Source organism: Populus nigra, chromosome 19, assembly GCF_951802175.1.
Source record: "Populus nigra chromosome 19, ddPopNigr1.1, whole genome shotgun sequence".
NCBI classification, from domain to species: Eukaryota; Viridiplantae; Streptophyta; class Magnoliopsida; order Malpighiales; family Salicaceae; genus Populus; species Populus nigra.
Genome location: NC_084870.1, coordinates 8,110,562 through 8,137,815, shown reverse-complemented (window position 1 = coordinate 8,137,815; position 27,254 = coordinate 8,110,562). Strand labels below are relative to the sequence as shown.

Here is a 27,254-nt window from a genome sequence, read left to right as displayed (position 1 = left end):
AGACATCAAAAGAAATAGGCTAGACATGAATGTTTGTTGGCGACATTAAATAAATCACATGGAAATTTCATTCTAATTCCTCTCTTCCTTTATCTGAATTAACGTTAGATGTCTGCCATTCACTATATATACTATTGTCTGCGAAAAAAAAAATATGGATCCTCTTTTCGTTCTTTTCTGTTATTTTTTTACAAATTAATAAAATTAAACAAGGCGAAGAATAGCATAATACACACACACACACAGCTCTACCAGATCCAATGTCCAGTCTTTGTGATCAAACAAGGAAACATATATAGCATAGTACTGCACTTCATTGGATTTTTTTTCTTTCAATTTAATGTCTTATATTTAACTATAATTAAAATTAGATTCTTTTTTAAACGATCTCAAATATACATCCATGCATAACTATTTTTTTCTCTTGCAGAAAAAAAAACCATGTGAAAATTAAATTAATATAACTCAATTGATTTAACGGATTCAAAAACAATCTAGAGAACTATTAAAAATATAATTTGATTAAAAAAATCAAAATATTTTTTTTTAATTTTAGAAAAACATCATATTGAATCGACTCGGGTTATGGGACCATGATAACCCCATATAAAACAAATTAAAATTTAATTCTCAATAAACTCATTGTTGAATGATAAAATTAAAAAAAAATCAATTTTAAAAAAAACATGATAAAAAGTACATAAGTTTACTTGGTTAACTCACAAATCTTGTGATCTGGGTTGTGAAGTAATAACTTTATAGAAAACAAACCAAAATATATGATAAAGTCTATTTCATAATTAATTAAATGTTGAAGATGTTGAAAGATGAAATTAAAAAAAAATATCAATTAAAAATTATAACAAAAAAAAACTTGAGTCAACTAGATTATCCTGTCAAATTTATGACATGGATCATAAGATTGAAATAACTATAAAAAATTCAAATTATAATAAACTATGAAGTTTAATCTTCAATAAAATCAAGTGTTGAAAGATAAAATTATAAAAAAATATAAATCTAAAAAAAAATTATTCATATAACAAAACAGATGAAATGAAATTGGAACATCTCATCTAGAACGAGATAAAAATTGTTATATATAGATTGTTTTGATTTTTAAAATAGCAAAAAAAATATCGGTAATTACAATGTCAGTGATGTGCATCATCAACCACATAAAAAATTACAGATGCCATTGTTGTTGTTTTTTATAAGTTGCTACTCTTGTTTTCTTAATTGTAAATGACATAGTTTGAATGCTTTGCAAACATTGCATTCCTCATCGAGGAATGTAATTGAACAATGTTTGGTTATGGTTCCACCGTAAAAACTAAGATCTCGTTTGACAACAGTTGCACTGTTCTAAACCAAGAAATCATTGAAAGACTGTCACTTCGAGTAAACAGACATCATTTGAAGTCTTAATCCTCTCCTCATCTTATCTCCATGAAATAATTTATACGATGATCACGATAACCCACCAAGTAATTAATGTGAACCATTAAATGAGATCCGACATCAAGCTAAGGTCTAACTTCTGAGGGATTATAAAAATCCCAATTGCAGAGAGATTTAAACGGAAAACACAAGAGGTGTGAAACCCTAGGACCATTTCCTTTTCTCTTGCATTTAATGCTTACCACATGATTCCAAGCTTCGAATCTTCTGTTCCGAGCAGAATACCTCTCCTTCCCTAATTATTATTATTATTATTATTATTATTATAAAGAAGATGCTCAAACACGAGATTTATTAGAAAGAGAGATTTTACTATCAATTAAGCTATATATATATATGCACACTCTCCTTCTCTAGTTGTCCTGGCGTATCTATATTTTCTTTTTTTCTCGTGTATGTGTCATTTAATGAAGTGCATGTGTGTTATTTTAGACCCGTATCTCAGCCAATATATTACTATGGGGCCACCTGTTGAAATTTCTTTTATTGGCACTACATCACAGAGCGCGTATTTTCAAGTTCACACCTCCAAGTTTCAAACCCCTAAGCTCTAGAACGAAGAAAAGGAATCATAGTTTGACGGTGAGAACCTTTGTATTCTTTGTTTTACAGTGGTTTTTTTAAAACACATGAATAAAATAGAGGAAAAACAGACATCTTTCGCCCTCTTGAAGAAAAATAAAACATGCGAGGTCCAACGCAAGCATTTAATGTGCTTGGTGATATGGAAGATTCGATTCTTGAAATTTGCATATAGTTTACTTTCAAATCTAAAGGGGTGACGATTAGAGGGCAGTATTTGACAAAAGCGAACATCGTAAGTGAGGGGCTCATGGCAACAGAGACTTGAAATTCAGTTGCTTGAACAGAGTCCGTGTTGGATTTCCAAGGTGACCAATTCTATTCAAAATGCAAGGTCTGCATTATCAGTTCGGTGGAAATCAAGAAAAACATTAGGCCTGAAGCAAGAGGAAAGCACGTGAGCATGCACACGAACATGGGCCGTGTTAATTTGTTGCTGCAGGGCTACGTTTTGCCCTCATAATAAACTCCTTTATGGTTTAATACTTCAAAAATTGAAGAGGTCATCTTCAATCTAGAGTTTGAAATATATATTTTAAGGTGACACGTACTTCACATACCATGGCTCATGAATGAATCTCTCTGTTAGTGATATTGGCTGACCAGACTCGAGAGGCACCAGAAGAGAAGCCTTTCCTGACAGCATACACTACAAAATGGAATTGGAGAATGAATAAGTAGAAAGATAATTCATTTTTCTTCCAGGGCATGCCAAAGAAAACTAGTTAATGACTGATGACAGCTCATTTTCATTATTGCCTTGATTTTCTATTGCAAAATACAATAGTAATGTACTGACGGGCACATAAATGCTCTAGCCATGCTAATTGTTTTTATTGGTTTGCATATACGACCTTGATATGGCTAATCCAAGACAAACCAGCAGAGCATGTCATCCAGACCAATCTCTTCCCTTCTTGTCCCCTGATCAGACCAAGCACACTAGCATCAGCCTCTACAGTTAAGTAAATACTCCCAAACACATCGTATCATATGGAAAGATCCAAAATGATCAGATAATTAGAGCATACACTGATGTTCTTTTGATTGAATGGAGTAGAAAAGCATCTGTCTTCAGAATCGTTACAATTTAAGGGGAAAGAGCTTGTAGTTAACAACGAGAAGTGACTTGATACAACTTTGCAGTCATACAAACAAATTCCGTGAGGACAGGTAAATTTGGCAACAAAGTTATAATTCAACATTCTGCTGCAAACTGTGGCGTTTACGCAATACACGTGCATGCCGCTTCTTGATTCCATTTCTAAACAGAGTGCTAGCAGGGCTCTTTGTTTCTCTAGGAAATGAAGAGCATATTTAGCTCTTCTCAACTATTTTCCTTTTCAATTACTCAGCCGCTTGTGCCTGGACTGGAATGACCGAACAGAATTTGTAACCATCAAACGAATAGGAATGTTTAAAAGAGCTTGACATGAATCTTATTTACCAACCCTTAAGCACTTGGAGAAATGAGAACCACATAAATATCCACAAAATAGTTGCACTAAATCCAAAGTAGTTATTCCTGAGGTCCAACATTAACGAGTTCATTGCCAAAGATTTATAGATTAAAGCTAATGTCATATGAATAAAAGTGATGTCTAACCTCATGTAGAATCTGAGATGATAGCTGCATGAAAATAAAAGAACATATATTATATATCCCAAAATCTCTGTGTGAAACGTCGAGTGGTAATTGCTAATGTAAATCACTTAAAAATTTATAATCCATCCAAATGGGCCACGGTCGTGAATTCTGTTAAATTGAGAATAAGAGGCGCAAAATTAGCAGAGCATACTACACCGTAAATGCCCAAACTGCTCTATTTAAATTTGATCACTAGTCTCCTTGCTTTTTGGAATTAAAACACACAAAGAAATGCTGCATGCCCTGCTTATTATCTATCTTGAAGCTATCTCGAAGCTTATGTTACCCTGAGTTCGCCATGACATGAAACTCCACAAAAGCCCGTGAACAAGGATACAATTATATTTAAATTATCCACTGCCAGGAAAAGAAACGTAAAGAGTTGTTCTGGACACTCCTATAAAAGGCTATGAAATCCATACACAAACATCTTGGAATAACTCCTGAGTCGTGCTCAAACTCTGGCATGGTACATAATATCAAAAAATTTCACCAACATGTGCATCGAAAACTGGCACAACATCATGGCAGTCTCTTTCACATGAATTAGCTTTTGAAGTGAGAACTTGTAATCTCATCATCAGTGCCAGCATAAATTTTACCATTCCATTGCATCCACGATCTCTACAAGCTTAATTTCATTTCGCTGCAGTTTATGAATTTCGAACACCAAATTCGACAAGCCCAGTAGGCTTTCTTCCTTACAGCAACGATTAAAGGATCCTGCAGTACACTTAAAACAGTGCTCTCTTGTTTGCACTTCTATCTTTATCAACAGAACGTGGCATGTAGAATGTATAATATTCGCTTCCAAAATCAACATAAAACTAAGAGATCAAAGCTGTGCGCGCGCGCGCGCGCGTGTGTGACACAACACAAGCTATCATTGAAGTACGCATTTCATAAGCCTGATTGATTATCATAGCTGATCAGATGCTATGCATCCATGTAAAAAGATTAAAAACAAGAGAATAGAAACATACCAGAACCTGAAGCTGCAGACTTTCACGTCACGGTTCTTGAACCTCTTTATCTCTTCAATAATCTGAGCATTTGTTAGGATACTGGCATGCAAACCCGACAAGACAAAAGGCAAGGAATAAGATAAAATGAGAAATGAGACACACAAGAATTTATGTGGTTCACCCAATTGGGCTACGTCCACAGACAAGTATAGAAGGATTTTACTAAGTAATGTGGGAATTACAACCTCTCTCAAATAATAGGAGAACAACTAAGAATCTCTCTATTATTAGGAGAAAACACCTCACTTACTCTCTTACAAATACCTCACAATTTTGTGGGATTACTCTCTCTTTACTCTACTCTTCTCTTCTCTATCTTGGTGTGCATTTAGGCTTGAATGCATTGCCTATTTATAGGCAAGAGTGAGGGTATAATGGTCATAAATTTAGGAGGAATATATGCCTAACAACTCATCCTCCACTCATACTCCACCAATTATACCAACTCATCCTCCACTCACACTCCACCAATTACAACTCATCTCCCACTCAAATCCCATCAATTATGCCAACTAATGTAAAATGGCTTTACATTCTCCCACTTGAAGACTTTGATGATTTAATCAAGTCTTCACACTTGATTATCTGTGATTCTTCTTCTATCCTTTCTATACTTGCCATCTTCATGCTGCTTACGTTTCTGTTAGGCCATAAGAGGATCTGCACCATATATACTTGTCAGTGTTGACTGGTTTGGTCAAAGCATCTGCTGGGTTTTCCTTTGTGTGAACCTTTTGAAAATCTACACTTCCATCTTCCACCACTTCGCGAACAAAGTGATACTGAACATCTATGTGTTTTGTTCTTGAATGAAACGCTGGATTCCTTGCAATATGCAAGGCACTCTGACTATCACAATACAAAAGAATGTTCTCTTGTTTGTGCCCGAGCTCCTCCATAAGTTTCTTTATCCATATTGCTTCTTTACAAGCTTGTGTAGCTGCCATGTACTCAGCTTCTGTTGTGGATAACGCTACAACAGTCTGAAGTTTAGAGACCCAGCTCACAGCTCCTCCTGCAATTATGAACACATAGCCTGTCGTGGATTTTCTTTTCTCAAGGTCGCCAGCAAAATCTGAATCAACATAACCCTTGACAGTAAATTCTGATCCTCCATAACATAAGGCAGCATCTGAGGTACCCTTGATGTATCTCAAGATCCTCTTAATAGTATTCCAATGCTCTCTACCAGGATTTGCCATGTATCGACTAACTGCTCCCACTGCTTGTGCAATGTCTGGTCTTGTACATATCATGGCAAACATTAAACTTCCCACTGCTGATGCATACGGTACTCGAGACATCTCCATCCTCTCTGCTTCATTGCTAGGAGACATACTTGAGGATAATTTGAAGTTAACAGGAAGTGGGGTGGAAATTGGCTTACAATCTTGCATGTTGAAGCGTCGCAAGATCTTCTTCAAATAATTCTTCTGAGAAAGCCAAATCTTCCTCTTACTTCTATCTCGGTGAATTTGCATCCCTAGAATCTTGTTTGCTGGTCCCAAGTCCTTCATATCAAACTCCCTAGCCAACTGTGCCTTCAATTCTTGGACTCGATCTTTGTTGGGGCCTATTACCAACATGTCATCCACGTACAACAACAAAATGATGAAAACATCATCTTCTTCAAACCTCTTGTAATACGTACAATGGTCTGAACTGAGTCTGTTGTACCCAAGGCTAATTATGAAGGAATCAAATCTCTTGTACCAACACCTCGGCGCCTGTTTGAGACCGTATAGAGATTTGTTCAACCTGCAAACCAAGTTCTCTTTGCCTGTTTCAGCAAAACCCTCTGGTTGGAGCATATAAATTTCTTCTTCAAGTTCTCCATGAAGAAATGCAGTTTTCACATCTAACTGCTCTAAGTGAAGATCAAATATAGCACACATCGCTAAGACTACTCTGATTGTAGTAAGTCGTACCACCGGAGAAAATATCTCATTGAAGTCTATCCCTTCTTTCTGAGCATACCCTTTCACCACCAATCTTGCACGATACCGCTCCACTTGATCATTGCCATCACGCTTTATCTTGTAAACCCATTTGTTGCCAATGGCATTTCTTCCTTGTGGTAGCGGAACAAGATCCCAAGTGTTATTCTTGTGCAAAGCTTCAATCTCCTCTTGCATTGCTGTCATCCACATAGATACATCTGTGCTTTTGATAGCCTCATGGAAAGTTGATGGCTCTCCATCCTCTGTTAGAAGACAGTATGCAATATTGCTCTCAGTAACATATTCTGAGTGCCAAGCCGGTGGTCTTCTTTCACGAGTCGACCGCCGAACTTCAAGAGTTTCAGACTCTATTTGTTCTTGCTCTTCATGCTCTGGTGCAGCTTCAGAAGAAGTACGATTCTGAGTATTTTCCATCTGGACTTCTGTAGTCTCCTTTAAAATGCTATTATTTTCTTCCATTTGCATTTTATCTTCTGCAAATATAACATCTCTGCTGATGACTACCTTGTGGGCAGTGGGATCCCACAAGCGATACCCCTTCACTCCATCAGCATATCCCAAGAATATACATTTTCTGGATTTTGAATCCAGCTTGCTGACTTCTTGAGTATTGTACATCACGTACACAGGACTTCCAAATATATGCAATCGAGAATAATCAGTTGGCTTTCCAGTCCACATCTCCATCGGTGTCTTCAGCTCAATTGCAGTTGATGGAGATCGATTTATCACATAACAGGCGGTATTGACTGCTTCTGCCCAGAATGACTTTCCTAGACCTGCAGTCTTCAACATTGCTCTTGTTCTTTCTAATAGGGTTCTGTTCATCCGCTCTGCCACTCCATTTTGTTGTGGAGTGTATGCCGTTGTGAACTGCCTTTTGATACCTTCATGTTGACAGAAGTTATCAAATTCATCACTGGTATATTCTCCTCCATTATCAGTCCTCAAACACTTGATCTTCTTTTCAGATTCAAGTTCCACCCGCGCTTTGAAAATTTTAAAGACTGCGAACACATCTGCCTTCCTTCTAATTGGATACACCCAACATCTCCTGGAGAAGTCATCTATGAATGATACAAAGTATCTTGCTCCTCCCAAGGATACAACCGGTGCTTGCCAAACATCAGAGTGAATCAGGTCTAAGATGCATTTGCTCTTAGTTGTTGATGTGCCAAACTTCAACCTGTGCTGTTTGCTTGTAACACAATGCTCACAAAAGGGTAAAGTAACCTTTGTAAGCCCAGGGAGTAACTTCTGATCAGAGAGAACTTTCAAACCTTTCTCTGACATGTGGCCTAGTTTTTGATGCCACATCATCGTCTTCTCTTCTGCAGGACTGGCTGATGCAATTGACGCTTCTGCCCCATGATGTGTTTCTCCCATTAATACAAACATGTTTGCAACTGTCTTTCTCGCCTTTAAAACCACCAGCGCTCCTTTGACAATTTTCATTATTCCATTGTCTGTTCGGATCTTACAGCCAAGACTATCAAATTGTCCTACAGACAAAAGATTCTTCTTCAAATCTTTCACATGCCGCACTCCTGAAATAGTACGAATTAAGCCATCATACATCTTCAATTTGATGGTGCCAATGCCAGCAATCTCCAAAGCATGATTATCACCCATGAACACTTTGCCTCCAGAGATGGGTTCATATGTATGGAACCAATCTCGATTAGGAGTCATATGCCATGTTGCTCCTGAATCCATTAGCCAGACCTCAGTGAGCTCTTCTCTATCTGTAGAGACTGTCGCTGCTTCACTATATAAAACCTCTCCATCTTCTGAGGTGCTTGCGACACATCCTTGAGGTTTTGATGACTCTGCAGTATTCTCTATACCCCTTTTAAACCAACAATCCTTTTTGAAGTGCCCTTTTCTGCCACAGTTGTAGCATTTCACAGTCTTCTTACTTCTTGATTTGGACCTCCCTTGCCTTTGACTCCCACTAGAGCCACGCTCCGTTGATCTCCCTCTTGACACCAACAATGCCTCTGCTTGGTTTGAACTATTTATGTCTCCTTTATTTTTGCGCCTATTTTCTTCTTCCAAGATGGCGGCTGCAACATCATCAAAGACTAAATAGTCTGTGAGGATATTATTGGTCAAGTTGATAATGAGCTGATCATACGAATCTGGAAGACTTTGAAGTAGAAGCTCTGCACGTTCACTTTCCTCTATTTGTTGACCCAACGTAGTGAGTTGTGAAAATAGAGTCCTTATTGTGTTGATGTGGTCAGTCACCGTCGTGGTTTCTGCCATTCGAAGGGTATAAAGTCTCCGCTTTAAGAAAATCTTATTGTGCAAAGACTTGGACTCATATAGCTTTGTTAGAGTCTCCCATATCTCCTTAGCTGTTTTCTTCTCCGCCACACTTGATAATACTTCATCGGCTAATGCTAAATGTATGTTAGCAATAGCATTGCCATCCATCTCATTCCATTTTGCATTATCAGTGATCTCCGCGGGTCGATCCCCAATTGCTGCCAAGCAATTGTCTTTCCTTAAGATTGCCTTGATTCTCATTTTTCAGAGTGAGAAATTGCTCCCATTAAACCTTTCAATCTCGTACTTTGCTGCCATTTTATTCACCGTGATCTATTCAGCTATCACCGTTTCACAGAACTGTAACGTATACAGAAATAGTATCGTGTGAATAATACTTCACTAAGTAAGTTCCCAGGAAAGATTGGAGGGGTCACAAACGGTCCCGCTTAAAACCCAATCTCCTTAGACAGAACTTCCTAGACTGTATTTAATCACCGCACTGACTTTCTATATACGCCAACAGTAACTTATGTGAACAGTACCGTATGGGTGAATAGTGTCGTATAGGTGAATAGTGCCGTAGACGTGAATAGTAACTGTATACACGAATAACTTTTGTGTATTAACAACACCAACCAAGAAGGCTCTGATACCACTGTTAGGATACTGGCATGCAAACCCGACAAGACAAAAGGCAAGGAATAAGATAAAATGAGAAATGAGACACACAAGAATTTATGTGGTTCACCCAATTGGGCTACGTCCACAGACAAGTATAGAAGGATTTTACTAAGTAATGTGGGAATTACAACCTCTCTCAAATAATAGGAGAACAACTAAGAATCTCTCTATTATTAGGAGAAAACACCTCACTTACTCTCTTACAAATACCTCACAATTTTGTGGGATTACTCTCTCTTTACTCTACTCTTCTCTTCTCTATCTTGGTGTGCATTTAGGCTTGAATGCATTGCCTATTTATAGGCAAGAGTGAGGGTATAATGGTCATAAATTTAGGAGGAATATATGCCTAACAACTCATCCTCCACTCATACTCCACCAATTATACCAACTCATCCTCCACTCACACTCCACCAATTACAACTCATCTCCCACTCAAATCCCATCAATTATGCCAACTAATGTAAAATGGCTTTACAGCATTTTCGAAGAACTCACCTGTTTTCGTATCTGCAATGTCATTCTTTTCAAAACATGCTTGGGACTTTTCACACGACTATACAAGCGAAAAACAATCAAAGTGAAGGCTCGGGTTAATACGCAAGTTAATCTAGACAATATTATTATATCAGAAAATAGATAAATTATTCACTCAGCAATAAGGAAACTTAACCTGTATAGCAATAGAATAGAAGCCGTTATCAAGTCAATGGCGATCAAAATTTAGCCATTCCAGATACGAAACTTGTAGCGATTATTCACCGGTAGACTTAACATCACACAAAAGCAATGCCTCTTATTTCAACGACAAACAACTCTGCACACATAATTCATGTAGAGATTGCTAGTAATTTTAATTAATCGACGGATAAAATTTGACAAGGAGTTTGTCGCTGCCTCAATATCGCCTGTGAGAGCGAAAGCGCCAACACATATTTGGAGAGTGAAAAGCTTCTGTTCGACAATTTTATCTTGATTTGGTGGATGATAGAGAAAGATTCGGATCTCATGGACTGTTTCAAATCCGATCGTGTTTCGATCAGCGATTTCAAGTCTTTAAAGACCAGAACTGATTCGAGAATTCGCAGCGTTTCGTCTTTGAATCTGCAAAAGAAAGAAGAGATTGAGTGAGCTTTTTCGAATTGAGAGATGACGATTGAAGGGTTGTGAGGATGAAAATTGGAACCTTCAGTTTGTGATTTGACCGCGGAAGAGGGAAATGATGAGGACTGAGGAGTTTGTGTGAGTCCTGACATTTGCCAAGGGCGGGGAGGCTGTGACTCTGGGCTTGGGTTTTTGTTTAAAGATTATTTGTATGTTTGGATATGTCCAAATGTGAATTACTGCAACATTTTTTTTCTTATGTTTTTTTTAATGGTGTTAACAATAACTGAAAAATAATATTTTATAATTCTAATGAATTTTAAATGAAAAAAAATGAATTAGACTTATTAGATTTGGAAATGAGTTAATGAACAAATTTACCGATGATTTCTTAAATTAGCTAAAATGTGTTTTTTAAAGTGATGAAAGTTATTTTTATAAAAGTATTTTTATATTTTTATATTAATATTTCAAAATTATTAAAAGATTCTAAAAAAATATTAATTTTATATTTTTTAAATAAAAAATAATTTAAAAAACACTTTTAAAAAATATATTCATAAAACAATCACATCCAATAATTATTTTAAATTTAAACCGATCTACAAAGTTTAAAAATAATATATTGATTTGTTTTTACCTTTAAAAAATTTTGTGCCAAAAAACCTCAATGGAAAAACGGGCGGATAAACTCATCTGTACTAAAAAACTCAATAATTCTCTTAAATCTATTGTTAGACGGGTTTGAGCGAGGCTCCCCCGCCCCGACTTGGCTGGAAATTTTCCTACTGGTGGCAACCAACAGCCCCTTGGCGCTCAGCCCTTAAACCGTTCAAATCGCTCCTCAACTCCATCTCACACTCCCAACCAAAAAAAAAACTCCCTTCGCATAGAATCAAAGAGAAAAAATGGCAGGACGCAACCATCTCCAACTCCGCGAAATCCCTTTATCCCGAGTCGCCCCCCTTCCTCGCTCGACCACCAACCCACGCCACCTCCGCACCCGACCTCACCACCACCTCCTCGAAGACCGAATATCAACCCAACACCGTGAGATCCAATCCCTTCTTTTAGACAACCAACGGCACGCTGCCACACACGTTGCATTAAAACAAGAAGTCTCTCTGTCACAACAAGACCTTCGTCACTTATCAACACTTGCTGCTGATGTTAAAGCCGAGAGAGATAATCAAATTCGTGAAGTCTATCAAAGATCGTTGAAATTGGACGCCGAGTTACGGTCTATTGATGCTATGAGTGCTGAACTTGTTCGGGTAAGAACGGATGTACAGAAACTTACTGTGCAACGGCAGGATATGACTGCACAATTGAAGGAGATGAATAGTGAAATTGTTAAGGCTAAAACGGATACGCAGCAGGTGGGTGTTATTAAAGAGGAGATTGAAACTGTACAGCAAGAGATTCAAAGAGGAAGGTAAGACAAAAAAAAAAAAAAAAAGAGGGGGGGGGTTATATTTTAGGGATTAAGTTGATTGATTGATGGATTAGAATTTTAAAAAATAAAAATAAAAATGCGATGTTAATTGTCGTGTGATTAGGTCTGCTATTGAATATGAGAAGAAAACACGGGCATTTAATCTTGAGCAAGAAAAGGTGTTGGAGAAAAATAGGATTCTTTTGGTTCGAGAAATTGAGAAACTTCGCACTGAGTTGGCCAATGCAGAGAAAAGAGCAAGGGCGGCAGCCGCGGCAGGGAACCCAAGTAACTTACTATAAATGTAACATGTTCTTAAAGTTTTTTTAAATAATAGAGCTTGACATTATGAATTGTGTGTGTTCAGGTCCTGGATACGGTAGAAACTATGGCAGCGCTGAAGTGAGATATGGAGGAAGTTCATATCCTGATCCTAATGGCCTGCAGCAGGTGTGTGCTCACTATTCTTTTGCCTTTTTAATTTTTTGAACTTTAGTGTGCCATTTCTGACACATGCATTTGAAAATAGGATCAATAAAAATATCTTAGTTTGAAATATATCGATGCATATCAGCTGGTGCCTGCATACGTTTGCTGAATCCTTATTGTTGTGAAACACAATGAAAACTCGTGAATGATAACATAAAGTTGCAAAGGTTATCAAAGTCACAAAATTCGCCATAAAATATTTGAATTCTTCATCGCTTCCTATTAAACAAAAAATCATAGCTCAAGAGGTAGGGAGTGGGGACATAGAGATCCCAAGTTCAAACCTTGGTGCTCTTCAGAAATATGACTAGTAACTTATAGTTGAAAAGCAATTTCAAATGGTGTCAATTGTGCACGATGTTGTCATGGAAATCCATTGCCGCTCAGTACCATCTACTTAACCTAAGCAAATGCCAAGTGATCTATGTAGAGACTATAATGTAGATACATCTGAACTGTATTTGTTTAATGCAGATATGTTAAAGTTTTACTTATGAGCTTCATCTTTCAAGACATTTTGATTTGATATGAATCAAAACTAATACTGTATGTATTGCACTTGAGCTCATTACTGGTGAACCTCAAAATTTGAGAGAGATACTCCTCTATGCATAAAAACATACAAGTCAATTTCATAATGAGCACTTCGCAATGGAAACAGAGCTCGCACTGAAGTGTCTGCTTGTGTTTGAATTGCATGTTTGAACCTCATACAATGTGATTTCTGACCTCCAAAGAAAAGACGGGCACTCGAATAACTTCTAAGATGCCTTACCGTTTCAGGTTCAGATTGGTGGTAGTGATTCTGTTCCTACATTTTCATCTGGAGCAATGTCTAATGGCCACCATGACACTGCACATAGATGAGTTTCTTTCACCATGACAGCCAAAATCTTAAAATCTTGATATTGTTTCCTGTGGGAACGTTACAAATTCTTTAGGAAATTTTTTGCTTTCACGGGTACAGATGTTGTGCCTTCCAAAAATTTGCCTTGTTTTATGGCTTTTTTAGCCGGATCCCTTCTTAGTTTTTTTTCTATCTGGAGAATGCCTCGTCATGCCATGAATGATAGGTTAACAGGGTCGCTTTACCTGGCCACTGGAAGCTGTTTTAATTTTATTTTTTTTATCAGTTTGTTCCCTCACCAGCATTTTACATGTAACTGTTGTGAACCACTTTGTAAACAGGTGAAGAAAAGTAGCTCTGTGAAGCGATACATGTACAGAAACTATTTGGACAAGCATTGTCGCTCTTTTCTGTATCAACGAAGAAAGAAGGGAACAAGGAATCGTAGCTGATTCATTTCCTTTGTTTATTTCCTTGAACTTGCTTGAAAGTTGTAGCTGACGATGGGCTGTCAATAGTGAAGTGATTCGTAATTTTGAGTTAACAGCTTGCCGTTTTCTTCCCTTCTTCGAAATACATGTTACGAAGGCAATGGTCAGTGGCCCAAGCAGGATATACGCCCCCGAATTTAAAGAAAGTAAATACGAAGACTAGAAATGAACTATATATGGTGCTGTGAATAATTTTTTTTATTGTATTGTTTGAATTAAAATGACTAGAAAGCACACAAACTTGTCATAATATGTTAATGGCCAACTTAAAAAAAAAATTAAAATAACACTACAAGTAATATCTAAAATGTCTTGTTAATTTGTCTCTCAAAAAAATGTCTTTGGTAGTTTAATATAATTTTTAAACTTGTATTTATTTCAATTTAAATACAAAAGTTAACCTATCTATATAGTTCATATCATGACTTAAAACAAGAAAAACTAACCATTACCATCAATAAAAAATATTCATAATTATATATCTGGTTATGATAGAAATAAAGACTAATTTGCTTTAAATAAGAAATACCATTTGTATTCGTGGATAATTTGAAAACATTGAATAATAACACTTAAATATTGTAATAGATATCAAGCTCTTGTGACCCTAATGTAACTTAAAAAACAATTTAAAATTAGTTATTTTTCAAAAGAAAAAATTCTTCAATTTTTTTTATATAAAAAAAATCCCTTTATCTTTAGCCATTTTTTCACAAGATTAATTTGCTATTTTTTATTTGTTTGGAGACAACACTGTTCTTTTTATATTTCAATAATAGTAAAATTTATTATAGTCCGTGTTGTTATGTCGACCATCGATGTGATATATGTATACTAGTTATTTTTTATTATTATTTTATATTTTAATATTTTTATTCACTTTCACCCATTAATATTTGACTTATTATAACTAAATATTTTTAATTTATTTCAATTTATGTTCCATTATTTTATCATTATGTCATATCTTATGGTTAACTATAATTGACCCTTGTTAATATGATGTATCAACTTCTTAATATTTCTTTTAGAAAAATATTTCATCTTACATGTCATAAATAAATATTTTAAAAGTATTTCCATCAATATGTATTAAACTTTTTACTTCCTAATATTTTTACAATGTTTTTAATATTAAAAAAAATTATATCTTGCTTCATGTCACGAATAAAAAACTAGTAAAACATAATACACGTGACGTGGAATCACTTTTTAATTTCTAAAGTTAAACAATAAAAACAAAAGCTTTTCAAAAAATAAAACCTATGTATGTTTTACAAGGAAAACCACATTTCACTTCATAAAATTAAACAGTAAAATTAAGAAAGCAAGCAAGCTCTTAATAACTAAAAATACTAAGTGTAATGTGTACCTAAACCATTTCAGAAAGTAATTAATTCATCCTTTCAAATGATTTATTTGGTCCGTCTATGTAAGTAGGAGCAATAAAAATAAATAAATAAATTTGTGCGGCTATGTTGTCGTTTCCTTTTGATATATCCAATAGTTTTAGACGTCGGTTGTTTGATAGACGACAAATTCCTCTAGAAAGTGAATTCCAAAATTATTGTTTGTTGCAAGAATAGATTACTTTTCAGTTGTATCATGAAAAATAAATTAAAATCAAAATCTATTTGCTAATGTTTTAGTCATGTTACAGAGAATAAATTGAAAATAAATTTTTGGGCTATTAACTTTCATAAAAATAGTACTTTCAAGTATTTTCTCATTTTTTAAATAAACTTCTTTTTTTGTATCCAATCTTTATAATAAAAATTGTATGATTTAATATATTATTATTAATTTTATTTCATTCAATTTAGAAATAATCATAAAAAAGTTGTATTGTGAACTTAAAATATCTTTATATTAGATTTATTATAAAAATTAAATTTATGAAACTAACTAAATATAAAAAAAATAATCATTACTCAAAAAATTATATTGTTTATGTTTTTTCTTCATTTGAAAAATAGTGAAGAACTTGCATTGAAAAATTATTAAACTCTAAAATACGCTTTTAGAACTCAAATTAATTTTATACTTTTATAGATGAAAAGATATTTCATTTTAAATTAAAACAACATATACACTAATTTATTAAATTAATATAATTATAACATGGGGAAATATATATTGATATATCCTTCTGTACATGTTAGTAATCTCTTATTTACTAATAATATTTTATATTTTAAAATGTTTTATCAATACATCAATGTTAATTTTATATATATATATATATATTCAACTCTTGTTTTTTTTATTTTCTAAACGCAACCAAACAGAAAAGTCACAACAGTACCTTTTAGAAAAACACTTCTTGGCAAACATACGAGTACTGAAACCAGTAAATAGCAAATCAAGTATATTGGCATTGGTCGTTAGATTTTACGTATCGTTTTGAACCTCACAAGCCATTAAATTACGATTTGCAAATTCATTTCACAGAAGCAACAAATCAACCCGCCCAAGATCATAAAACAGGAAATGGAACGTTAATTTACATAAATAACAAGTCAAATTCTCAGTCAAAATGAATGAACCCCAGACCAATCGATCGACTTCCTATTAAAAAAAATGTCAAATACCGCCGACCAACCCACTAAACCTTTACTTTCTAAACTCCCGAAATGGCAGAAGACTAGTGTCAGGAACAGCAAAGATATCAGGTTGTTGGAGGTCGCATGAGAACAATAAAGAAGCAGTCATTTTGTCTCTGACAAACCGTGACAATCGTCGCAATAAAAAGGCACCAGCAGCGCCCCACACCAAAAAAAAAAGGTGTTTCTCTGCAGAATTTGAGCAGCTTCCATGTTACTGCTGGTTAACAGCTTGGATGCCGAGAAACTAGAGATGTTGATGGCATATGGGCAGTAGAGCACCGGTGGACCCAAGAGACCCCAGCCATCATTCAATGATCGCTCGTGTTATGGCAACATGATCAGAAGTGCATCTAACCAAGCAATCCTAATGCATTTTATAGCAATTACTATAACCAACTAAAAACAAATCATAGACAGACCTTTCAGATCATGAAATCAACATGTACATGGTTTGTGTCAGGTAAAATTGTGATGATATAGACGGCTATTAGACATCCCTATGAAATACTCACAAACATCATATGGAAAAAACAAGGCAGATCCCAAACAGTAATGCAGGTAATTTCAACATATACAGGAACATATTCTTTCATGCAGACCAAGATTTGGGTGATAAAATAGGGAACATATCTCATAAAAATCTAGGTTCACTCTCCAGATAACAAAAACACATAAATACAAACGGGATTCTTCTTCATTGACCAACTGCCCTGCCCAGATCTACAATATTGCCTAAATTCCATTTGTATGTAAAATATAAACTACCAACATTAAACTGGAGCACAAAAATAAAATAAAATAAAAACTTACAAAACAGATTGTTGTGGAATTTCTATCTCCCAATCAGTATAACAAACCAAAGCTAGAAGGGCCCCGTCAACTTTTTTTAAACTTTATTTGACATATTACCTAGGAAAGGAATGCATACACCAATTACGAGTTCCCATGCCTCATTCAAAAGGTATTTCTACAATGCAGCACATTGCGCATCCTAAAACAAGGATAAAGCGTGATTTTGTAAGAGGCGCAACTCACCTGAAAATATCAACCTACCTTAGCAGCAAGCAATTTGGAGTTTATCCACTTGCCTCTATAAAAACATCCACACAATTAAATCAATCCCATGCCTAAAGCAGAAACCCCTCCAGGTAGCAACAGATGAACAAGGAAAGGAGAAAAGGGGGTGCTGCTCGGTGCAAGTGAACAACCTACCTCTTAGTCTCCAGTTCAAGAACAACCCCAGGAAATGGAATATAATTAAAACCCTCAGATCATAATTCTTAGTACATAAACAGCTCAGAGATGAAACTCAGTAAGGACGTGATCGGTTTCCACCATGTTGATGCCTGTCTGGGCCAGAATTTCCAGCATCTCGGTAGTTATCCCTACGTCGATCTCCACCACCATAGCCACCTCTACCACCGCTGTTGCACAGTCAATCAGTAAAAACAGTAAAAAAAATGCAGCCTCTACATAACCACCACTGCATCTAGATTACATTTAACGAAATGGGAAGTCAAAATTAAACATTTGTTTTCCACAAAAGCACTTCCAGGACAGGGGGGAAGAACTCTTGAAAAGCTAAAGTAGATACAAATTCAATAAAAGAAAAGGCTAATAAAACAACTTCCAAAAAAACAAGCTGTCAAACTCTCAACCTATCTGAGAACAAACTCCTGACAAGTATGACATGTTTTGCAGGCCAGAAATCATAATATAAGCACGGTGACTATTTGATTTCAAATTTAATCCTATTTCTGCCAAATAAGGGACGCACCAAAGAAGTCAATACAAAAATACATTATGCATCTAAATAAAGCACTAAGATTATTTGGTCATCCATCTTCGTTGCATGGTAACCAATCACGCCCCAGGGTTATTAAAACCCAAAACACAAGTTTAAATGTGATGAAGATAGAAGCAAGCCAATCCAACTCCTCAATGATATTCGATACAATAAACAACACTTCAAGCTAATAACACTTGTTCTTCAGATTTAAAAGTATCAGATACTAGTCTCCCTCCCATCCCCCAAGGTCAACTTTTGAAAATTTCCAACATCAAAGTTTCAAAGAGTTATAGCTGAGATCACAGAAATGAAACTGTAAAAGATAATAGGGAAGTAACCACTGAACTGGTTACATATAACTTTTAAAGGTCAAGTGCCAGTCTCACTCCCATTATTTCAGCTTTTTTTAGTTTCATGCTCCCATTCAAAAAGCTGAATAAGGGATCATCACTGAGATTCAACCAGGGAAAGAAAAGAGCAAACTTCTAAAAGTAAGCAAATATGTCACAGAAAATAGTTATATAAGCTCCCACCAAGGCCCATTAAAATAGGACAGCTTGGTAGATTGCACCTAGATTGCTATTGCTAATTTTAGTTAAGGGTTAAGCAAGCACAATATAAACAGGAAACTCCAACAAGGCAATACGCCTCCCTATCCATAAGTGTTAAGCAAGTTGAGCATTAGCTGACCCTGGGAATGAAAGAAACCCCGTAAGAATTAAAAATGCACATGAAAAAATAAAAATACCACCACCCACAATCAGAAATAAAGTACCCAAATAGGAGCACGCTTCAGAACCTCCCAAACACATCTGAAATAAACTTTTGCTAGTCAAAAGAAAGGAGGGCATCGTTAGTGGGAATTAGTGGGAATACCCGTGGTCATGTGCAGGTTGCCTCGGGGCTGACTTCTCTGCCATTGCAACATTGATTTTATAGCCCCTCATATCATAATCTGGAAAACCAACACAGTTATGAAGTAAAAATAAAAATCTGTTCATGATGCTTAGTTAACTTATTTAAGAAAAAAAGTACTGGATAGGAAATGGAGAAACAGTAGCATGGTCAATACTGTTGTAAAAACCGCCAGCAGAGTGAGCAGCAGATGGGTCTTCATAAGCCAAACATGCATCGCCTTTGTTGTTTCCCTTCTCATCTGTGTATATCTTTATATTCCAGGGCCATTGATCTTTATAACCCCGCTTCTGCTTAATCCTTCCAACCTAAAAGACACAGTTTTCACATTATTTCAGTGCATCTCCAAAATTTGTCCTTGAAAATTGTATCAAGGGAATGAGCTTCAAGGATTCCTCATAGGTACAAGGGATGGAAATTTATATAGTGAAGTTTGGTACATGCTATGACCATAGCACATGAATACTAGGAGCTAAATTCCCCTCACAAAAGAGAAGCCACTACATAAGAAACGCTAAATTGAAATTCTTTCCCACAAACAAGGGCATTGATAAAAAAAATTCATGCATTTGGGAAATAAAAAACAGAAAACACTCTTTGAAAGATAAAACTCCCATAAATTTACACTATAATTTGATAAAGAAGGAACAATAACTAACCAAATCACAAATTTGTTAATGCAATTTACAGTAACAACAAGCAATTATGTAGCGGATTACAAAATCAACAATTTCTGTCAAACAACAAGCAACTTCAGCGCAATTACCAAATTCAAAATACATTTATATATAACAAGAAAAGATCTGGAATTACTTGTCCAATTCCAGCAAAAAGCTCTCTCAGTTCTTCAATGGTCACATCAGGTGGCAAATTAGATATGTATATTCTTGAGTTGTCGCAAGTATCATCACAATTATCATCACACTGCTTAATTTTAGCCGGGGCATCATCAGGAGCAGCCCCATAACCACTACCTCCAGGATATCGTGAACCGCCACCACGACCACCAGGCTGACCACCTCGTCCACCACTCCTCACCTCACCCGTAGCATCACCACCATAACCACTAGCAGGGCCACCATAAGACGGAGGGTACGTTGTGGGTCCACCAGTATAGCTTGTTGGTGGAGGAACTGCTTCCATTCCATAATTAGCATTTGCACTGTTCGAGTTAGGAGGAGGTGGATAATTACCTCCACCACCACCATAAGAAGGAAGAGATGGTGGTGGCGCCTGATTATATCCACTATCACCTCTTCCTTGATTACCACCATAAGATCCACCTCTATTGCCACCTCCTCTGCTTCCATCATTATAATTGCTACTTCTATTACCGTCATAACTACCACCACCTCTCCCCCCTCGATTACCACCATATCCTCCACCACTTCCTCCTCTATTACCACCACCACGATCATTTTGGCCAGCAGAAGGAGAAGGAGTACCGCATTTATTACACTCGGATCTTCTTGCAAAGTTCAAATTCCCACAGCTACATACACATATACACCAGTTTCCATTACAAAAACTCACACATGCTATAACACAACAATTGTATAACCCAATCCTAATAAATCTTCAATTACAAATTATAAAAAAAGCGTTAAGACCTAACTAAATCACAGAACAGAGATTACCTTGGATCAGGGCAAGGCCAGTCACCGTCCCTGCCGCTTCCACCTCGGCCACCACCTCTTCCGCCGCCGCCTCCTCTGCCTCCACGATCTCCTCCTTGGTATCCATCTCCTACAGATCAGACCCAATAACAGTTAAATACTCAAAATCACAAACAAAGATCTCAAAACCCTAACAGTTACGAATTCAAACTAGTAAAAACAAATTAATTAACTAATTACCTCGACTTTGCGAATTACCACCATATCCCCCACCTCTGCCGCCAACGCTCCCACCGCCACCTCGACCACCATATCCACCGCGGCCACCTCCGCCATAGCCTCCATATCCACCTGCGCCAGCTCCGCGGCCGCCTCCACCGTATCCACCACCACCGCCGTAAGATGGAGGACCAGAATCGCCTTCTTGACCATACATACCAGACATTATCTAGTTTCTGTTTAGCTTTTTTTTTTCTTTTCTAATTTTTTGGGTTCTTGCTTTGTTTTCTCACCGAAAAGCGGTGTAGACAGATAAAGATTAGGGTAACGATATTATCTGCTGTGTTTTTGCGACTGTAACTTGATCGTATAGGGTCAGAATATTTGACAGGCAGATATTTTCCACCTCTTCGTACTAGGGAATTACCTTATTTTCATTTTAACCCTAAGACAACTAGATCTACCAATTCAGTACCCAATTGTTTTACTCTCCACAACTTTCTAAAGTGAAACGCCGGATTATATTAGACGCAGGGTTGTTTATTGCATCAAATATTAATAAAAATGAATGGAAACAATCAGTTTAATATTTAATACTTGACATCCAATTGAAACAGTTTTAGTTTAGGAATTTTATTGAGAAATAGTGGGTATGCTGGGGACTCATTTAACGTTTTCCTTTTTATTCACCGCTGGGAGATGTACAAGTGGCAACTGCTGGTTCGACTGGTTTAATTTAGATGTACGTACAAGTGGCGACTGCTGGTATGACAAATCTACAAGACTTTTTTAACAATGTTAGAATTATTACTTATAATGAGAGATTTGCATGCCCTGTAATTCCAGATATGAAGTACCAGTTCCCGAATGCCTGCGATGGCGAAGTTCTTTATTTTATTTTATTGTTTCGAAAATATATTTTTACATTAATTTGCATGTCAATTAATATTTTCAAAATGCATCTCTCACGCCAACTTCAACTTGATACATCTAAAAAAATAAGTTCTTTAAATGCTAACACCAAAGCGTGAATTAAAAATAAATAAAAATAAGCAAGTCTCTTTAATTTTGAAGGATTATAATATTAGAATGATGCGTAGATGTATGATTATTAGACATAGAATAAAATAAATGAAATATGAAATGATAATGAACTTTAATAACCTCACCAATCACCATTACCAAAGAACAATCTCAAAAAAAAATTCAGGCTTTTTAATTTTGCCTTGGGTTCCACCACTGGTAAAGGCTTAAAAGCAAATTGCAGATTTCAGCTTCCTTTTTTTCGCCCACAAGGAGAATCCAACCTGAACCTCTACCTTCGGGCAATCCACACCTTCCCCACTCGCTAGACATTTCCGAATGCAATCAACTAGTGGTATTTATTGGGATGCTGTGAATGAAAAACCTTTTCATTTCAACAAGAAACAACCGCAAAATCTTGACAGGAACAACCGATGTCATTTTCCGACTACTGTGCTCTAACAGTGTAAAGATTCTTGCAGTGCACATCAAACCTCCTACAACAACTATCATGCACTGCATAAACCTGAGGCAAATCAAAAGGGTGCAACAAATCTCAGATATCCCTCCGTCACAAGAAATCGTGTAATATCGTGTTTATGGTTAGCAAGATCATCCATTGGAGGAGACAGGTCCCATACAGAGACTCCGAATGTGAAGTGCGAAGTTCAACAGGAAACCTACAGTTACCTACTGATGGATCAACTGTCGTAATCAAACCCAAACCCCCAAAATCACAACTATCTGCCCTTTGATCATGCACCTGGTAATAGTTATTGAAGGCATATGAAATATTCGCGGGCCAGCTGATATTGAAACAGGATCCACCAGGAGAAAGTGCGGTGCAATCAGCAGTTGAACATGCATCCAAGGCGCTTGCAGTTGCATTAGACAGGTCCTTGTTATTGTTAACAACACACCACTTGGAAGAAAGATATTCAACATACTGTGCGTTTACTAGATTCTTGGAACCCTGGCCAAGATCAACATTGTATTTGGCTTGACCATCGAAGGTGAAAACTCCCCAATGTCTCTCAAAATTTCCATTAACTATGCTTCTCCGGTCCTCGTCTAGCAAGCTAAATATGTATGTCTCTATAGGTGGATTCCGAGGCCTAAGAGGGGTACCTGATTTGCTATGAAGGTGATCCATTAGACCTTTCATGAATGTCTCAGCAGCGGATGGGGTGGCATTGGCTGCTCCATCCGTAGGCCAACCAATCTTTGCAACAACAACATCCATTTCTGGAAACCCAGCCGTTGATAACGCAGAAACCAGGGTATCGTAGCCTAGGTCAAAGCTGTTTTTGTATGTTCTATGGCCATCATTACGAGAGTGCTTGGTTTCTTTGAAGAGACTAAAGTCAGGAGAAATGTTCTTGTTTCGGTGGGAAATCATAAATGGGGAGATGGTAGCAAAAAATGGTGAGTGGTGCTTAGTGAGAAACGTTAGGAGTTCAGTCATGGTTTTATTGAGGTCAGGCCTGAAGTGTCCTTTGGAGGGCAAGCTGGATTCTGATTGAAAAGTATCATAACTACATGGAACCACAACCTTGACCTGGTTTGCCAAGCTCACTCTGGCCAAAGCTGTCTGGATGTTCATGGCTGCCCCAATAACAAAGGGATGGTACTGCTCACCGTAACTTTGTTGGAACGGCTCATCTCCAACAGCAACATACCTGCAAAATAGTTTGATTAGAAGCACAATGAAATGAAGCAACACTGATATCTAATGCAGCTTTTGATAAGGATATTTTAGTAGAGAAGGTAAGCTACATATTTCCATGGTGCTTTAAAAAGGCTGGTACACAATTAAGTCTCTCAAAACAACTACTTGCACCACCAAGAAAGCCAGCAAAACAGAGATAGAGATTTTTTGAGGCATTTTCAATCATACTACTATGAAGCTGGGTATTATTTTTCTGCATTTGATCACACACGGGTCATGACAGGTACTAAAAAACCAGGTCCTATGCAAATTTGCATTCAAAATCAACAAATATTTTCATATTTTTGCAAAGGTAATTTGAAATGTAGATCTGTTGCTTAATCTTAAACTAAGAGAAGCAGCAACAATTATTTATGTGTGATGCAAGTGTGCGTTACAAGAGCAGTAGATGCACCCAAAAGGATAAACGAGCTGGAACAAGATCATTCAAGCTATCAGATTCTTCGGTAAAACCCGAGATTATACTTTGACAAAGAGCAACATTTTCTAAAGCACCAACAATTCAGTGAACATTCTCTATTTACTGTACTCAACATCAACAAGGACGATCGCAGAACACAACAAGCTGGACAGCCCTAAAACAACACTTGGCTAACTCTATTGAGCCTCGATTTCAAAGTATTCCAGTTCACCTAAATTCAATACTTCTCCACCGTTTTCATTTCTGCGCCGAACTTCGAGTGAACTATTGCAAAATCCAATTTACACATTCCACTCAATCGACAAATCCAAACCTATACATATTTTCCGCCACAAATCCCAACATAAATAACAGACCTTAAGTGTGAAAGATAAAATCTAAATAAACAGGCAAGCCACAAATATGATACAAATGGCCACGTACGCATTTCCATTACCAAACACGATACTTGAAAACTAAAACCAGCCCAGAAATTCAAGACCGTTAACTAATCAAACCAAGAAACTAAACAGCAACCAAAACAACTTGTAAAGAAACATACTCAATTCGAACTCCACTGTTACCACTAGAAACATAGCGGGTAACATTATCATGAACCCAGCTTTCAGCAACTTTCTTGGAAGAATTCAAGCTTTTAAGCATGGAATTGGGAATGCCAACAGTTACACCAATGTTAGACCCAGAAAGAGCTTGTAACACAAGTGGGTCAGCATCAAATAACTTGACTTTGGTAATTTTGTTAGACTTCAAGAGCTCCACCACTTTGTCTGGTGGTAGTGGATGCGAAGAGGTAGTGCCCCAGTTCACACCAATGGCTTGAACAGTGATGTTACTGGCGGTTAAGAAGAGGAGAAAGAGAGAGAGATTGAGAAGCATCCTGGTTTGGTATGGGTGGGAGTGGAATGTGGAGTCAGGGAGGGGTTAAAAGAAGGGTTTGTGGGGTTTGAAGCAGTTGATGGTTCCAACTGTGAACGCATAAAAGAGTTTGGTCGGGATTTTTGTTTGTTCAAATTGTATGACCATTGCAGACTACAGTGCAGAGTTGTCATTTTAGCAAATTCTTTGATTTTTTTTTTTTTTTTTTGGGGAAAAAAAATTGACCAATTAATCGAGTTTATAACTACCTCTTTATTTTTATTTTTTTAATGTCTTTTTAATTAATCACGTTAATTAATTAGTATTTATTACATTCGATGTTTTCTTAAGAATAGATTCATCACTGTGTCTGCATCAATTAACTCATATTTATTGTATTTGAAAAGGATAATAAGTTAATCAACTTAATTACATTGATTTAGATTTATAATAAATCAAACCCGTAAATATTTATTGAAAAAATGTTTTAGTAGGGTAAACTAGTAATTTCGATTAATTTTTTAATGCCTCTATCTCCCTCCTTGAATTTTCAAATTCATGACAGGAAATAAATAAATAAATAACACTACTGTTCTATCTTTTTGTTGGACCTGTTGCTTTGATTGATGGGTACTCTTCCCTCAAAACATTCTGGGATTGAACTTCGTACATCTATTATTATAATTATAATTATAATTGTGGGTGTGTGTATTGTTTTTTTTCACTTCTTGAATAGGGAGATAATGCTGTTTTTTTTTTCAAATTGGTTGTGAACTTAATTAGTGGAATCATCTAAAAAAAAATGGAATGAATTGTCTATTACACGGTGCAAATTGTATTTTTAAAAATTTTAAATTTTATTTGTTAATAATTAATTTTTTATATATTTTTAATTATTTTAATGCACTGATTTTAAAAATAATTTTAAAAAATAAAAAAAATATTATTTTAATATATTTTAATATAAAAATAATTTTAAAAAGCAGACACACTTATAAGAAGATAAAATATTGATAAACCTTCTGTAAACAGTTACAGACTACGTTGATCACTTAAAAAGGACTGTATTTAAATCATTTCCCCGAAAAGCAAGTCAAACAATCAACAACTGCACGATGCAGTGGGTGCCATGCAGGAGTGAGAGTTGCATGAACAGGGATTTGTGCCCTTGTTTGTTGAAAGTTTTGATTTGTAATTTATATTTTTTTGATTTTTTATCTATATCATTAAGGATTTATTTGGCATTGCTCTCTAATTGTATTTTTAATATTTCAGTACCTAGTTATATATTAAAGATGAGAAAGAAAATTGCTTGTAAATAAAGAGAGAGAGAGAGAGAGAGAGTGTTTGACCAATCACATTTCCATGAGTTTAAAGTTGAATGAGGTTATTTGTTTTTTTTTAATATGCTAAAAAAATAGACAAGAGCTTGTGAAATTTTTTAGATTTAGTTTGTTTTTTAATTTTAAAAATGATTAAAGAGTGTTTTAGAGTTAAAACAGATTTATAATATTTTTCATGTATTTTTAAATAAATGCACATTAAAAACTATATTTTTTTTATATAAAAAAACTCATAACCTTGTTTTTTAGGTGATCGTAAAACATACGAGTGGAGGGCTTGTTCTCCTATTTAAAAATATTCACTCGCCCGTTTATTTTCAAAACAAAGAAAAGGAAATAAAACTAGGCGCACAAGCCTTCATATTCTTGCTTTTAGGCTAGAAGCATGGGATAACCTTCGAGACACCTTGCCTATTTTCTTTTAAGAAATTCTTCGCCCCTCATCTTTTATTTTTTTCTCTTCCAAATAATACTTTTTTTTTATTTTAAAGATCTTCGAATAAATTTATTAAGATGATATTTACAAAGTTACCTGGCTATGCTATAATTTTGAAACACGATTAATTTTTTATTGTAATATTAGTAATTATTGTATGAATAACTACATAGGACCATGACATGTGGACTTTTTTAAAACAAATTCAGGATTACTCAGTGAGAATAAAACAAATATTTTTCTATTTTTTATTAATTTTTATATATTATTCTCAAATTAGTTATTCTTTTGTTTTTTTCCATCA

At 35.9% G+C, this 27,254-nt stretch overlaps 3 protein-coding genes and 2 long non-coding RNA genes across 10 annotated transcripts; 1 reads left to right on the top strand and 4 right to left on the bottom strand.

Moving 5' to 3' along the window:
- Nucleotides 1-2,719: 2,719 nt before the first annotated feature.
- LOC133679573 (uncharacterized) lies at nucleotides 2,720-4,740 on the bottom strand. The gene is made up of 2 exons (XR_009836174.1): nucleotides 3,075-4,740; nucleotides 2,720-2,967 (listed from the first exon to the last, which is right to left on the bottom strand). It is a non-coding gene; the product is annotated as an uncharacterized LOC133679573 (long non-coding RNA).
- Nucleotides 4,741-10,111: 5,371 nt separating this feature from the next.
- On the bottom strand, nucleotides 10,112-10,927 carry LOC133679572 (uncharacterized). The gene is made up of 3 exons (XR_009836173.1): nucleotides 10,819-10,927; nucleotides 10,306-10,736; nucleotides 10,112-10,188 (listed from the first exon to the last, which is right to left on the bottom strand). It is a non-coding gene; the product is annotated as an uncharacterized LOC133679572 (long non-coding RNA).
- Nucleotides 10,928-11,451: 524 nt separating this feature from the next.
- Nucleotides 11,452-14,051, top strand: LOC133679876 (protein FLC EXPRESSOR-like). 2 transcript variants are annotated; one of them, XM_062102602.1, is made up of 4 exons: nucleotides 11,452-12,171; nucleotides 12,296-12,459; nucleotides 12,539-12,621; nucleotides 13,849-14,051. In XM_062102602.1, exons 1-4 carry the CDS (start codon nucleotides 11,645-11,647, stop codon nucleotides 13,957-13,959), a joined length of 885 nt encoding a protein of 294 aa, XP_061958586.1. In that variant the 5' UTR covers nucleotides 11,452-11,644; the 3' UTR covers nucleotides 13,960-14,051. The 2 variants fall into 2 exon arrangements, with proteins under 2 accessions (XP_061958586.1, XP_061958587.1); XM_062102603.1 differs by having other exon boundaries at nucleotides 13,444-14,051.
- Nucleotides 14,052-16,418: 2,367 nt separating this feature from the next.
- Nucleotides 16,419-21,758, bottom strand: LOC133679817 (transcription initiation factor TFIID subunit 15b). 5 transcript variants are annotated; one of them, XR_009836214.1, is made up of 8 exons: nucleotides 21,165-21,755; nucleotides 20,946-21,054; nucleotides 20,122-20,800; nucleotides 19,466-19,616; nucleotides 19,270-19,348; nucleotides 17,817-18,028; nucleotides 17,640-17,694; nucleotides 16,419-16,968 (listed from the first exon to the last, which is right to left on the bottom strand). XR_009836214.1 is itself a non-coding variant. In XM_062102520.1 (6 exons), the coding sequence occupies exons 1-6, from the start codon at nucleotides 21,367-21,369 to the stop codon at nucleotides 17,914-17,916; spliced, it is 1,338 nt and encodes a 445-aa protein (XP_061958504.1). In that variant the 5' UTR covers nucleotides 21,370-21,755; the 3' UTR covers nucleotides 16,419-17,913. The 5 variants fall into 5 exon arrangements, 2 of the variants coding, with proteins under 2 accessions (XP_061958504.1, XP_061958506.1); XR_009836213.1 differs by having other exon boundaries at nucleotides 17,640-18,028; XR_009836212.1 differs by having other exon boundaries at nucleotides 16,419-17,694.
- A 524-nt stretch (nucleotides 21,759-22,282) lies between these two features.
- On the bottom strand, nucleotides 22,283-25,326 carry LOC133679675 (glucan endo-1,3-beta-glucosidase 9). The gene is made up of 2 exons (XM_062102346.1): nucleotides 24,858-25,326; nucleotides 22,283-23,845 (listed from the first exon to the last, which is right to left on the bottom strand). Exons 1-2 carry the CDS (start codon nucleotides 25,190-25,192, stop codon nucleotides 22,738-22,740), a joined length of 1,443 nt encoding a protein of 480 aa, XP_061958330.1. The 5' UTR covers nucleotides 25,193-25,326; the 3' UTR covers nucleotides 22,283-22,737.
- Nucleotides 25,327-27,254: the final 1,928 nt, after the last annotated feature.